Below are 16,359 nucleotides of genomic sequence, written 5' to 3' on the forward strand. Positions count from 1 at the left end.
ACCCCTGTACTACACCAAACACACTGCCTCCCTCACCTAATAACTAACCCCTGTACTACACCAAACACACTGCCTCCCTCACTTAATAACTAACCCCTGTACTACACCAAACACACTGCCTCCCTCACCTAATAACTAACCTCTGTACTACACCAAACACACTGTCTCCCTCACTTAATAACTAACCCCTGTACTACACCAAACACACTGCCTCCCTCACCTAATAACTAACCTCTGTACTACACCAAACACACTGTCTCCCTCACTTAATAACTAACCCCTGTACTACACCAAACACACTGCCTCCCCACCTAATAACTAACCCCTGTACTACACCAAACACACTGCCTCCCCGCCTAATAACTAACCTGTGTACTACACCAAACACACTGCCTCCCTCACCTAATAACTAACCCCTGTACAACACCAAACACACTACCTCCCCCACTTAATAACTAACCTCTGTACTACACCAAACACACTGCCTCCCCGCCTAATAACTAACCTGTGTACTACACCAAACACACTGCCTCCCTCACCTAATAACTAACCCCTGTACAACACCAAACACACTACCTCCCCCACTTAATAACTAACCCCTGTACTACACCAAACACACTGTCTCCCTCACCTAATAACTAACCCCTGTACTACACCAAACACACTGCCTCCCCCACCTAATAACTAACCTCTGTACTACACCAAACACACTGCCTCCCTCACTTAATAACTAACCTCTGTACTACACCAAACACACTGCCTCCCCCACTTAACTAACCCTGTACTACACCAAACACACTGTCTCCCCCACCTAATAACTAACCCCTGTACTACACGAAACACACTGCCTCCCCCACCTAATTACTAACCCCTGTACTACACCCAGCACAGTGCCTCCCTCACTTAATAACTAACCTCTGTACTACACCAAACACACTGTCTCCCTCACCTAAATAACTAACCCCTGTACTACACCAAACACACTGCCTCCCTCACCTAATAACTAACCCCTGTACTACACCCAGCACACTGCCTCCCTCACTTAATAACTAACCTCTGTACTACACCAAACACACTGCCTCCCCCACCTAATAACTAACCCTGTACTACACCAAACACACTGCCTCCCTCACTTAATAACTAACCCTGTACTACACCAAACACACTGCCTCCCTCACTTAATAACTAACCCTGTACTACACCAAACACACTGCCTTCCCCACCTAATAACTAACCCTGTACTACACCAAACACACTGCCTCCCTCACTTAATAACTAACCCTGTACTACACCAAACACACTGCCTTCCCCACCTAATAACTAACCTCTGCACTACACCCAGCACACTGCCTCCCCCACCTAATAACTAACCTCTGTACTACACCAAACACACTGCCTCCCTCACCTAATAACTAACCCCTGTACTACACCCAGCACACTGCCTCCCTCCCTCACTTAATAACTAACCTCTGTACTACACCAAACACACTACCTCCCCCACCTAATAACTAACCCCTGTACTACACCAAACACACTGCCTCCCCCACCTAATCACTAACCCCTGTACTACACCAAACACACTGCCTCCCCCGTCTAATAACTAACCCTGTACTACACCAAACACACTGCCTCCCCCACCTAATAACTAACCTTTGTACTACACCAAACACACTGCCTCCCCCACCTAATAACTAACCCCTGTACTACACCAAACACACTGCCTCCCCCACCTAATCACTAACCCCTGTACTACACCAAACACACTACCTCCCCCACCTAATAACTAAACCCTGTACTACACCAAACACACTGCCTCCCCCACCTAATCACTAAACCCTGTACTACACCAAACACACTGCCTCCCCCACCTAATCACTAACCCCTGTACTACACCAAACACACTGCTTCCCCCACCTAATAACTAACCCCTGTACTACACCAAACACACTGCCTCCCCCACCTAATAACCACTGTACTACACCAAACACACTGCCTCCCCCACCTAATAACCACTGTACTACACCAAACACACTGTCTCCCTCACCTAATAACTAACCCCCGTACTACACCAAACACACTGTCTCCCCCACCTAATAACTAACCTCTGTACTACACCAAACACACTGCTTCCCCCACCTAATAACTAACCCCTGTACTACACCCAGCACACTGGCTCCCTCACTTAATAACTAACCTCTGTACTACACCAAACACACTGCCTCCACCACCTAATAACTAACTCCTGTACTACATCAAACACACTGCCTCCCTCACTTAATAACTAACCCCTGTACTACACCAAACACACTGCCTCCCTCATCTAATAACTAACCTCTGTACTACACCCAGCACACTGCCTCCCCCACCTAATAACTAACCCCTGTACTATACCCAGCACACTGCCTCCCTCACTTAATAACTAACCTCTGTACCACACCAAACACACTGCCTCACCCACCTAATAACAAACCCCTGTACTACACCAAACACACTGCCTCCCCAACCTAATAACTAACCCCTGTACTACACCAAACACACTGCCTCCCCCACCTAATAACTAACACCTGTACTACACCCAGCACACTGCCTCCCTCACCTAATAACTAACCCCTGTACTACACCAAACACACTGCCTCCCCACCTAATAACTAACCCCTGTACTACACCAAACACACTGCCTCCCCACCTAATAACTAACCCCTGTACTACACCAAACACACTGTCTCCCCCACCTAAATAACTAACCCCTGTACTACACCAAACACACTGTCTCCCTCACCTAATAACTAACCTCTGTACTACACCCAGCATACTGCCTCCATCACTTAATAACTAACCCTGTACTACACCAAACACACTGCCTCCCCCACCTAATAACTAACCCCTGTACTACAACAAACACACTGCCTCCCTCACTTAATAACTAACCTCTGTACTACACCCAGCACACTGCCTCCCTCACTTAATAACTAACCCCTGTACTACACCAAACACACTGCCTCCCCCACCTAATAACTAACCCCTGTACTACACCAAACACACTGCCTCCCCCACCTAATAACTAACCTCTGTACTACACCAAACACACTGCCTCCCCCACCTAATAACTAACCCCTGTACTACACCAAACACACTGCCTCCCCCATCTAATAACTAACGTCTGTACTACACCAAACACACTGCCTCCCCCATCTAATAACTAACGTCTGTACTACACCAAACACACTGCCTCCCCCAACTAATAACTAACCCCTGAAGTACACCAAACACACTGTCTCCCCCACCTAATAACTAACCCCTGTACTACACCAAACACACTGCCTCCCCCACCTAATAACTAACCCCTGTACTACACCAAACACACTGCCTCCCTCACCTAATAACTAACTCCTGTACTACACCAAACACACTGTCTCCCTCACTTAATAACTAACCCTGTACTACACCAAACACACTGCCTCCCTCACCTAATAACTAACCCCTGTACTACACCAAACACACTACCTCCCTCACCTAATAACTAACCCCTGTACTACACCAAACATACTGCCCCCCCCACCTAATAACTAACCCCTGTACTACACCAAACACACTGCCTCCCTCACCTAATAACTAACCCCTGTACTACACCAAACACACTGCCCCCCCCCCACCTAATAACTAACCCCTGCACTACACCAAACACACTGTCTCCCCCACATAAATAACTAACCCCTGTACTACACCAAACACACTGCCTCCCCCACCTAATAACTAACCCCTGTACTACACCAAACACACTGCCTCTCTCACCTAATAACTAACCCCTGTACTACACCAAACACACTGCCTCCTTCACCTAATAACTTACCCCTGTAGTACACCAAACACACTGCCTCCCCCACTTAATAACTAACCCCTGTACTACACCAAACACACTGCCTCCCCCACCTAATAACTAACCCCTGTACTACACCAAACACACTGCCTCCCCCACCTAATAACTAACCTCTGTACTACACCAAACACACTGCCTCCCTCACCTAATAACTAACCCCTGTACTACACCAAACACACTGTCTCCCTCACCTAAATAACTAACACCTGTACTACACCAAACACACTGCCTCCCCCACCTAAATAATTAACCCCTGTACTACACCAAACACACTGCCTCCCCCACCTAATAACTAACCCCTGTACTACACCAAACACACTCCCTCCCCACCTAATAACTAACCCTGTACTTCACCAAACACACTGCCTCCCCCACCTAATAACTAACCCCTGTACTACACCAAACACACTCCCTCCCCACCTAATAACTAACCCTGTACTACACCAAACACACTGTCTCCCCCACCTAAATAACTAACCCCTGTACTACACCAAACACACTGCCTCCCCCACCTAATCACTAACCCCTGCACTACACCAAACACACTGTCTCCCCCACCTAAATAACTAACCCCTGCCATACACCAAACACACTGTCTCCCCCACCTAAATAACTAACCCCTGTACTACACCAAACACACTGCCTCCCTCACCTAATAACTAACCCCTGTAGTACACCAAACACACTGTCTCCCCCACCTAAATAACTAACCCCTGTACTACACCAAACACACTGCCTCCCCCACCTAATCACTAACCCCTGTACTACACCAAACACACTGCCTCCCCCACATAAATAACTAACCCTTGTTCTACACCAAACACACTGTCTCCCTCACCTAATAACTAACCTCTGTACTACACCAAACACACTATCCCCCCACCTAATAACTAACCTCTGTACTACACCAAACACACTGTCTCCCTCACTTAAATAACTAACCCCTGTACTACACCAAACACACTGCCTCCCTCACCTAATAACCCCTGTACTACACCAAACACACTGTCTCCCTCACCTAATAACTAACCCCTGTACTACACCAAACACACTGCCTCCCTCACCTAAGAACTAACCCCTGTACTACACCAAACACACTGTCTCCCCCATCTAATAACTAACCTCTGTACTACACCAAACACACTACCTCCCCCACCTAATAACTAACCTCTGTACTACACCAAACACACTGCCTCCCTCACTTAATAACTAACCTCTGTACTACACCAAACACACTGCCTCCCTCACCTAATAACTAACCTCTGTACTACACCCAGCACACTGCCCCCACCTAATAACTAACCTCTGTACTACACCAAACACACTGCCTCCCTCACCTAATAACTAACCTCTGTACTACACCCAGCACACTGCCCCCACCTAATAACTAACCTCTGTACTACACCAAACACACTGCCTCCCCCATCTAATAACTAACCCCTGTACTACACCAAACACACTACCTCCCCCACCTAATAACTAACCCCTGTACTACACCAAACACACTGCCTCCCTCACCTAATAACTAACCCCTGTACTACACCAAACACACTGCCTCCCTCACCTAATAACTAACCTCTGTACTACACCAAACACACTACCTCCCCACATAACTAACCCCTGTACTACACCAGACACACTGCCTCCCCACCTAAATAACTAACCCCTGCACTACACCAAACACACTACCTCCCCCACCTAATAACTAACCCCTGCACTACACCAAAAACACTGTCTCCCTCACCGAAACAATTAACCCCTACACTGCTGCATTTGAGTCCCCCAGGGAAACAACAACTCCCTGCCACCGAAACACCCCACGCAACCAGTTTCTCTGCTGCTCTCAGACAATCATATTACCTGGACTAACACAGTGACTGCTCTCCACAGGTTTAGAGTCAAATGTGTGAGCGCCGTACAGATCATCCTCTTGCTTTATTTTAAGGAGCAGGTTTGAAGTGCAGAGAACTGAAAATAAAACGACTGCATGTAACAACGATAATCCAAACAGTACAAAGTTTACACAGTGTGCAGCAAAGCAGGCGAGGAACAGTGCAGCAAAGCAGGCGAGGAACAGTGCAGCAAAGCAGGGGAGGAACAGTGCAGCAAAGCAGGGGAGGAACAGTGCAGCAAAGCAGGCGAGGAACAGTGCAGCAAAGCAGGCGAGGAACAGTGCAGCAAAGCAGGCGAGGAACAGTGCAGCAAAGCAGGCGAGGAACAGTGCAGCAAAGCAGGCGAGGAACAGTGCAGCAAAGCAGGCGAGGAACAGTGCAGCTAAGCAGGCGAGGAACAGTGCAACAAAGCAGGCGAGGAACAGTGCAGCAAAGCAGGCGAGGAACAGTGCAGCTAAGCAGGCGAGGAACAGTGCAGCTAAGCAGGCGAGGAACAGTGCAGCAAAGCAGGCGAGGAACAGTGCAGCAAAGCAGGCGAGGAACAGTGCAGCAAAGCAGGCGAGGAACAGTGCAGCAAAGCAGGCGAGGAACAGTGCAGCAAAGCAGGCGAGGAACAGTGCAGCAAAGCAGGCGAGGAACAATGCAGCAAAGCAGGCGAGGAACAGTGCAGCAAAGCAGCGGAGGGGGAGGAACAGTGCAGCAAAGCAGGCGAGGAACAGTGCAGCAAAGCAGGCGAGGAACAGTGCAGCAAAGCAGGCGAGGAACAGTGCAGCAAAGCAGGCGAGGAACAGTGCAGCAAAGCAGGCGAGGAACAGTGCAGCAAAGCAGGCGAGGAACAGTGCAGCAAAGCAGGCGAGGAACAGTGCAACAAAGCAGGCGAGGAACAGTTCAGCAAAGCAGGCGAGGAACAGTGCAGCAAAGCAGGCGAGGAACAGTGCAGCAAAGCAGGCGAGGAACAGTTCAGCAAAGCAGGCGAGGAACAGTGCAGCAAAGCAGGCGAGGAACAGTGCAGCAAAGCAGGCGAGGAACAGTGCAGCAAAGCAGGCGAGGAGGAACAATGCAGTTAAGCAGGCGAGGGGAAGGAACAGTGCAGCTAAGCAGGCGAGGAACAGTGCAGCTAAGCAGCGGAGGGGGAGGAACAGTGCAGCAAAGCAGGCGAGGAATAGTGCAGCAAAGCAGGCGAGGAACAGTGCAGCAAAGCAGGCGAGGAGGAACAATGCAGTTAAGCAGGCGAGGGGAAGGAACAGTGCAGGTAAGCAGGCGAGGGGAAGGAACAGTGCAGGTAAGCAGGCGAGGGGAAGGAACAGTGCAGGTAAGCAGGCGAGGGGAAGGAACAGTGCAGCTAAGCAGCGGAGGGGGAGGAACAGTGCAGCAAAGCAGGCGAGGAACAGTGCAGCAAAGCAGGCGAGGAACAGTGCAGCAAAGCAGGCGAGGAACAGTGCAGCAAAGCAGGCGAGGAACAGTGCAGCAAAGCAGGCGAGGAACAGTGCAGCAAAGCAGGCGAGGAACAGTGCAGCAAAGCAGGCGAGGAACAATGCAGCAAAGCAGGCGAGGAACAGTGCAGCAAAGCAGCGGAGGGGGAGGAACAGTGCAGCAAAGCAGGCGAGGAACAGTGCAGCAAAGCAGGCGAGGAACAGTGCAGCAAAGCAGGCGAGGAACAGTGCAGCAAAGCAGGCGAGGAACAGTGCAGCAAAGCAGGCGAGGAACAGTGCAGCAAAGCAGGCGAGGAACAGTGCAGCAAAGCAGGCGAGGAACAGTGCAGCAAAGCAGGGGAGGAACAGTGCAGCAAAGCAGGGGAGGAACAGTGCAGCAAAGCAGGGGAGGAACAGTGCAGCAAAGCAGGGGAGGAACAGTGCAGCTAAGCAGGCGAGGAGGGGGAGGAACAGTGCAGCTAAGCAGGCGTGGGGGAGGAACAGTGCAGCTAAGCAGGCGAGGGGGAGGAACAGTGCAGCTAAGCAGGCGTGGGGGAGGAACAGTGCAGCTAAGCAGGCGAGGAGCGGGAAGAACAGTGCAGCTAAGCAGGCGAGGAGGGGGAAGAACAGTGCAGCTAAGCAGGCGAGGAGGGGGAAGAACAGTGCAGCTAAGCAGGCGAGGAGGGGGAAGAGTGCAGCTAAGCAGGCGAGGAGGGGGAAGAACAGTGCAGCTAAGCAGGCGAGGAGGGGGAAGAACAGTGCAGCTAAGCAGGCGAGGAGGGGGAAGAACAGTGCAGCTAAGCAGGCGAGGAGGGGGAAGAACAGTGCAGCTAAGCAGGCGAGGAGGGGGAAGAACAGTGCAGCTAAGCAGGCGAGGAGCGGGAAGAACAGTGCAGCTAAGCAGGCGAGGAGGGGGAAGAACAGTGCAGCTAAGCAGGCGAGGGGGGGGAAGAACAGTGCAGCTAAGCAGGCGAGGGGGGGGAAGAACAGTGCAGCTAAGCAGGCGAGGAGGGGGAAGAACAGTGCAGCTAAGCAGGCGAGGAGGGGGAAGAACAGTGCAGCTAAGCAGGCGAGGAGGGGGAAGAACAGTGCAGCTAAGCAGGCGAGGAGGGGGAAGAACAGTGCAGCTAAGCAGGCGAGGAGGGGGAAGAACAGTGCATCTAAGCAGGCGAGGAGGGGGAAGAACAGTGCAGCTAAGCAGGCGAGGAGGGGGAAGAACAGTGCAGCTAAGCAGGCGAGGAGGGGGAAGAACAGTGCAGCTAAGCAGGCGAGGAGGGGGAAGAACAGTGCAGCTAAGCAGGCGAGGAGGGGGAAGAACAGCCCATCTAAGCAGGCGAGGAGGGGGAAGAACAGTGCAGCTAAGCAGGCGAGGAGGGGGAAGAACAGTGCAGCTAAGCAGGCGAGGAGGGGGAAGAACAGTGCAGCTAAGCAGGCGAGGAGGGGGAAGAACAGTGCAGCTAAGCAGGCGAGGAGGGGGAAGAACAGTGCAGCTAAGCAGGCGAGGAGGGGGAAGAACAGTGCAGCTAAGCAGGCGAGGAGGGGGAAGAACAGTGCAGCTAAGCAGGCGAGGAGGGGGAAGAACAGCGCATCTAAGCCGGCGAGGAGGGGGAAGAACAGTGCAGCTAAGCAGGCGAGGAGGGGGAAGAACAGTGCAGCTAAGCAGGCGAGGGGGGGGAAGAACAGTGCAGCTAAGCAGGCGAGGGGGAGGAACAGTAGAAATGTGAAGCCTGTAAGACAGCTCAGTACGCACTCACCTGTGTTTGACGACGCACATCTCTCAGGCATCTCAAGCTCACCAGGCGGCATCTCCTCTCCTACAGAACTGATCCTAAGCATTAGGTTCGGTCCGGCACCTGCTCCCCAAAGCAAAAAGTCACAAAATGAAATACATTCATGTGTTCTCCCCATAACACTGAGCACACTCACTGCAGCCAGTGCATTGTTACTGAGAAGGTTGAATAATATCAAAGCTAATAGGTATGAGAGTTAGATGTGTATGTATGTATGTGTATTTTTAAATCAGCCAATAGGATGAGAGCTACTGAAATCTTATTGGCTGATTTGAACAGCCAATAGGATATCAATAGCTCTAATCCTATTGGCTGAATTAAAAATGTCAACCAATAGGAATGCAAGTTATCCCAAATTGAATGTGGTACCTTGCATTTAAATCTTCAGTGTATGATGGACATCGGATGGAGAGGACTCTCCACGCCGCCGAGGACTGCCCCTGAGGATCCGTGCATCGGGGAAACCAGCTCCGTACCTTCGCTCCGTGCCGCCTTCGCTCCGGATGAAAATAGAAGATAATGGAGCCGCCTGGAAGAAGACCTTCTCCGCCGGACTTCAGGAACGGTGAGTACCTATTTGGGGCTTAGTCTTAGGATTTTTATTTAATTTTTGTTTTTTTAAGATTATGGTTTTTGGGCTTGAAAAAAAGAGCCGATTGTCCTTTTAAGGGCAATAAAAGAGCTGAATGCCCTATTAAGGGCAATGCCCATACAAATGCCCCTTTAGGGGCAATGGGTAGTTTCGTTTTTTTAGTTTTAGTTTTTTATTTTGGGGGGTTTGGTCGGTGGGGGTTTTTTACTGTTAGGGGGGGACTTAGTATTATTTAAACGTAAAAGAGCTGTTTAACCCCTTAAGGACCAAGGCCATTTTTCAATTTCTTTCCCTTAAGGACCAAGGCTATTTTTACATTTCTGCTGTGTTTGTGTTTAGCTGTAATTTTCCTCTTACTCATTTACTGTACCCACACATATTATATACCGTTTTTCTCGCCACTAAATGGACTTTCTAAAGATACCATTATTTTCATCATATCTTATAATTTACTATTAAAAATATTATAAAATATGAGGAAAAAATGGAAAAAAACACACTTTTTCTAACTTTGACCCCCAAAATTTGTTACACATCTACAACCACCAAAAAACACCCATGCTAAATAGTTTCCAAATTTTGTCCTGAGTTTAGAAATACCCAATGTTTACATGTTCTTTGCTTTTGTTTGCAAGTTATAGGGAAATAAATACAAGTAGCACTTTGCTATTTCCAAACCACTTTTTTTCAAAATGAGCGCTAGTTACAATGGAACCCTGATATCTGTCAGGAATACCGGAATATCCCTTGACATGTATATATATTTTTTTAGAAGACATCCCAAAGTATTGATCTAGGCCCATTTTGGTATATTTCATGCCACCATTTCACCGCCAAATGCGATCAAATAAAAAAAATTGTTCACTTTTTCACAAACTTTGGGTTTCTCACAGAAATTATTTACAAACAACTTATGCAATTATGGCATAAATGGTTGTAAATGCTTCTCTGGGATCCCCTTTGTTCAGAAATAGCAGACATATGGCTTTGGCGTTGCTTTTTGGTAATTAGAAGGCTGCTAAATGCCCCTGCGCACCACACGTGTTTTATGCCCAGCAGTGAAGGGGTTAATTAGGGAGCATGTAGGGAGCTTGTAGAGTTAATTTTAGCTTTAGTGTAGTGTAGTAGACAACCCAAAGTATTGATCTAGGCCCATTTTGGTATATTTAATGCCACCATTTCACGGCCAAATGCGATCAAATTAAAAAAAAACTTAATTTTTTTTGCAATTTTAGGTTTCTCACTGAAATTATTTACAAACAGCTTGTGCAATTATGGCACAAATGGTTGTAAATGCTTCTCTGGTATCCCCTTTGTTCAGAAATAGCAGACATATATGGCTTTGGCGTTGCTTTGTGGTAATTAGAAGGCTGCTAAATGCCGCTGCGCATCACACGTGTATTATGTCTAGCAGTGAAGGGGTTAATTAGGGATCTTGTAGGGAGCTTGCAGGGTTAATTTTAGCTTTAGTGTAGAGATCAGCCTCCCACCTTACACATCAGACCCCCTGATCCCTCCCAAACAGCTCCCTTCCCTCCCTCACCCCACAATTGTCCCCGCCATCTTAAGTACTGGCAGAAAGTCTGTCAGTACTAAAATAAAAGGTATTTTTTTTTTTTTTACATATGCTGCTGTGTAGGATCCCTCTTAGCCCCAAACCTCCCTGATCCCCCCCCAAACAGCTCTCTAACCCTCCCCCTCTACATTATTGGGAGCCATCTTGGGTACTGGCAGCTGTCTGCCAGTACCCAGTTTACAAAAAAAATGTATATTTTTTTATTTTTTCCCCACTTTTCTGTAGTGTAGCTTCCCCCCCCCCCCCCAAGACTAAACCCCCACACCCTCCAAGATCCATTCGATTAACCTATTTATAACATATTTATTCCCCCTCTCTCCAAATACAAACCACACTGTTCCATAGTGTAACGGTTCCCACCCGCTCCCTCCCCGTGCACGCACGCACGCACGCACGCACGCACGCACGCTCGCGCCCGCCTCCCCTGTGCACGCGCGTCCGTGCGCGCCACCAGAGCAACCCCGCCCCACCTCTGCACAATGGTAAGCCATTGATGGCCGCCCACCCGCCTCCCACGTCTGCTCCCACCCACCAACGATCGCGGCATCGATGTCCGGTGCAGAGAGGGCCACAGAGTGGCTCTCTCTGCATCGGATGGGGAAAAATGTTATTGCAGTGGATGCCTCGATATCGAGGCATCACTACAATAACCGGAAAGCGGCTGGAAGCGATCAGGATCGCTTCCAGACTCTTTCAACCCCAACGTCGTACAGGGTACGTCGCTGGTCTTTAAAGACCAGTTTGTGCAAGACGTACCCTGTACTACTTGCGTCCTTAAGGGGTTAACTTAGGGCAATGCCCTACAAAAGGCCCTTTTTAAAGGGATATTGGTAGTTTAGTTTAGATTAGGGGGGTGTTTTATTTTCATAGGGATTATGTATAAAAAAAATATTTTTGATAATTTTGTTTATTTTTTTCTGTAATGTTAGCCTTATTTTTTGTAATTTAATGTTAGGATTTTTTTTATTTTAATTGTAATTTAGTAGTAATTGGGGTTAATTTAGGGGGTGTTCGGTTAGGGGGCTTAGTAAATCATTATTTGCGTTGTGGGTGGTTTGGCGGCATAGGGGTTAATATATGAATTAGGTTTATTGCGATGTGGGGGTTTGGCGGTTTAGGGGTTAATAGGTTAATTAGGTTAATTAGGTTTCTTACGATGTTGGGAGTTGGCGGTTTAAGAGTTAATAGGTTAAATAGGTTTACTGCGTTGTGGGGGGTTGGCGGTTTAGGTGTTAATATTTTAATTATGTTATTTGCAGATTGGGGTTAATTACTTTATTGTTTTGCAATGTGAGGGTTGGCTGCTTAGGTGTTTGTTAATACTTCGAGCGGAAGGTTAGATTTTTTTTTATACTTCATGTGGGCGGATACGCGTTTTTGTTTTTTTCTTGCGGGCGGTTGCATTTTTTTTTTTTTTTAAGGCTTCGGGTTTGCCTACGATGCAGCCTTCGGTGGATTCTTTCACCACCCTGCCATTTTCAGAATCCACCTGGATGCATTTTGACTGCTCTTTTGAGGATGTGTGAGCACCTGGCGACGGACGCGTTACAAACATGATTATAGCATATGTATAAAAATACTGTACATATATGTACACACACAGTAATGGCACTTTTGCATGAACATCAACGGCGGTCCTTGGGGCTTAGTCTTAAGCATTTTTTTTTTTTAGATTAGGGTTTTTGGACTGGAAAACAGCTGATTGTCCTTTTAATGTCAGTACAAGAGCTGAATGCCCTTTTAAGGGCAATGCCCATACAAATGCCCCTTTAGGTGCAATGGGTAGTTTAGGTTTTTCTATTTTGGGGGGTTCGGTGGGTGGGGGGGATTTACCGTTAGGGGGTTGTTGGTAATTTTTGTAAGTAAAAGAGCTGTTTAACTGAGGGCAATGCCCTACAAAAGGCCCTTTTATGGGTAATTGGTAGTTTAGTTTAGATTATGGGGGTGTTTTTATTTTGGGGGGGGGATTTTTTATTTTTTATAGGGGTATTCGTTTAGGTAAAAAAAAATTATTTTAAATAGCTTTGTTTATTTTTTTCTGTAATTTTACTTTTTACTTATTTTTTTGTAACTTTAGCTTGGGGGTTTGTCCCTCTAGGGACGTGCAGTCATAGGAGGCAGGGCCCAAAGTTTATTTGAATTTAATTTAAAAAGGAAAAAATAAATAAAAATCCCCCCCCCATGTTACGATAATGGTCATGCTCCGTTGCACTGCATTTCTATATTCAGAGGCGCATTAGAGCGACACCCACTGGCAGAGCAAACCTTTTTTTCCTCCCGATGTTAAGCTATGAGAGGCAGTGCACTTTTTTTGTACTTCTCCTTTAAGAAACATGGGTGCATTTTTTCAATCCAGCAGCGGAGCATTAGAGCGCCACCAACTGGATAACACTGGCTGACCGAAACGCCATTCAGGAGAAATGGTCCAATAGGAGGCATCCCTCATAATGCCAACTAGCGAGGGAGCCAATCAGAGATTGACATGTTCTCCTGGTGATTGACAGCACCAGGAGAACATGACCGGCGTTGATTGGCTCCCTGCTCATGCGCAAGGGAGCAGGATACTGAGCGCGGTACTGGCGGAAAAAGTGAAGGAGAAACTGCTGCCACCTGTGACGGTCAGACATGTCATCAACTTGCCTAAGTTTGGACTGCCTGGACTCGGAGTCTACTGTCTTGGATTGTCAGCTGCTGCCCAGCCCTACTATACCGGACCAGTAAGGCAGGTTCGGAACTGAGAGACCCCCTGGCCTGGCTTAAAAGGTAGACACGACAGTGCACTAGCCATCTATGCAGCATGGCTAAAGTTAGTGAATAACGTAACTACTATTATTTGTGAACGTTATTTTTATTATATCATGATCATGACAGGGTATATTCTAATAAAAAGTAACGTGCACAAATAATAGTTATGTAATGATTTATGATGTTTAGGGACTATTTTTTATTTTATTTGTGCACATTACTTTTATTTTTTATAGCTGAGACTAGTCCTGATGAATATATATATATATATATATATATATATATATATATATATATATATAATATATAATATATAGTGTATGGCAGTCACTCAGCAGCACTGTGTCTGACAGTCTAAGTTTTTATCTCTTAACATCACATCAGTTGTAATTTATCATGTATAATTATATTATTACATGATTGTTATAAGGAAACTAAAGTGTATTTGGAACTAAGAGATGTCAGATGCCCATTGCCCACTTTATATTTGAATAAATCACTCAACCTGTTTTTTAAAAAGGTTATATCAGACTCTGATGACCTTTCTAAAAAACAAACAAAATTTATGCTTACCTGATAAATGTATTTATTTCTTGATACGGTGAGTCCACGGATTATCTAATTACTATTGGTAATATCATTCGCCCAGCAGGAGGCGGCAAAGAGCACCCAGCAAAGCTGTTAAATATCACCTCCCTTCCCTCCAACCCCAGTCATTCGACCGAAGCAAATGAGAGAAAGGAAGCAACAAGGTGCAGAGGTGTCTGAAGTTTATAACAAAAAAACCCTGTCCTTAAGAAGACAGGGAGGGCCATGTACTCATCGTGTCAAGAAATAAATAAATTTATCAGGTAAGCATAAATTTTCTTTTCTTTCTAATGACACAGTGAGTCCACGGATCATCTAATTACTATTGGGAATCAATACCCAAGCTAGAGGACACAGATGAACGGAAGGCACCACTGCTTGAAGAACCTTTCTCCCAAAAGCGGCCTCAGCCGAGGCAAAAGTATCAAATTTATAGAATTTAGAAAAAGTGTGAAGAGAGGACTAAGTTGCAGCCTTGCAAATCTGTTCCACAGAAGCTTCATTTTTGAATGCCCAGGAAGAGGAAACAGCCCTCGTAGAATGAGCCGTAACTCTCTCAGGAGGCTGCTGTCCAGCATTTTCATAGGCCATGCGAATGATACTCTTCAGCCACAAAGAAAAAGAAGTAGCGGTAGCTTTCTGTCCCTTATGTTTTCCAGAGAAAAATCCTTAGTCGCCTGTAAATTTCAATGCACGCACCACGTCCAGATTGTGCAGCAGACGCTTCTTCTGAGAAGGGTTAGGACACAAGGAAGGAACAACAATCTCCTGATTAATGTTCTGATTTGAAACCACTTTAGGGAGAAACCCTAACTTAGTAAGCAAAACTACCTTATCCAAATGAAAAATAAGGTAAGGAGACTCATACTGTAATGCTAAGAGCTCTTAAACTCTACGAGCAGATGAAATAGCAACAAGAAACAAAACCTTCCAAGATAATAACTTAATATCTAAGGAATGCATAGGCTCAAACGGAGCCTGTTGAAGAACTTTAAGAACTAGATTAAGACTCCAAGGAGGAGTAACCGGCTTAAACACAGGCCTGATTCTGACCAAGGCCTAACAGAACGATTGCACGTCTGGTACATCCGCCACACGTTTATGTAACAAAATATATAAGGCAGATATTTGTCCCTTTAGGGAATTTGTCGATAAACCCTTCTCCAAACCCTCTTGGAGAAAAGACAAAATTCTAGGAATCCGAACTCTACTCCAAGAGTAGCCTTTGGATTCACACCAATGCAAATATTTACGCCATATCTTATGGTAAATCTTTCTAGTCACAGGCTTACGAGCCTGAATCATGGTCTCAATAACTGACTCTGAAAATCCACGCTTAGATAAAATTAAGCGTTCAATCTCCAAGCAGTCAGCTTCATAGAAACTAAATTTGGATGAAGGAAGAGCCCTTGAAGTAAAAGGTCCTTTCTCAACAGGTGGAAGAAATGACATATCCACCAGGTCTGCATACCAGATCATGCGAGGCCACGCCGGTGCTATGAGGATCACTGACACCCTCTCCTGTTTGATTCGAGCAATGACTCAAGGGAGGAGAGCGAATGGAGGAAATAGGTATGCAAGGCTGAAATTCCAAGGTCGCCAGAGAGTCTATCAGTAACGCCGAGAATCCCTTGACCTTGACCCGTACCTTGGAAGCTTGGCATTCTGCCGAGATGCCATGAGATCCAGCTCCGGCTGTCCCCATTTGAGAACCAAGCTGGAAAACACTTCCAGATGGGAGTTCCAGCTCCCCTGGGTGAAAGGTCTGTCTGCTCAGAAAATCCACCTCCCAGTTGTCCACTCCTGGGATGCGAATCGCCGACAGGCAGCAGTTGTGGGACTCCGCCCACTGAATTATCTTGGCTACCTCTACAATGGCCAAGGAAC

The 16,359-nt window shown here is 47.0% G+C and overlaps 1 protein-coding gene across 1 annotated transcript in view; it reads right to left on the bottom strand.

The window, feature by feature from the left end:
• LOC128655850 (zinc finger protein 510) overlaps positions 1-16,359 on the bottom strand; it is a 95,723-nt gene that overhangs the window by 13,066 nt on the left and 66,298 nt on the right. Inside the window, exons 5-6 of the mRNA XM_053709417.1 lie at positions 8,936-9,034; positions 5,738-5,845 (exon numbers count right to left, since the gene is read on the bottom strand). Coding sequence (XP_053565392.1) covers positions 5,738-5,845; positions 8,936-9,034 — 207 coding nt within the window. The remainder of the gene's footprint in view (positions 1-5,737; positions 5,846-8,935; positions 9,035-16,359) is intronic.

The sequence above is a fragment of the Bombina bombina genome, chromosome 4, assembly GCF_027579735.1.
Source record: "Bombina bombina isolate aBomBom1 chromosome 4, aBomBom1.pri, whole genome shotgun sequence".
Taxonomy (NCBI): Eukaryota; Metazoa; Chordata; class Amphibia; order Anura; family Bombinatoridae; genus Bombina; species Bombina bombina.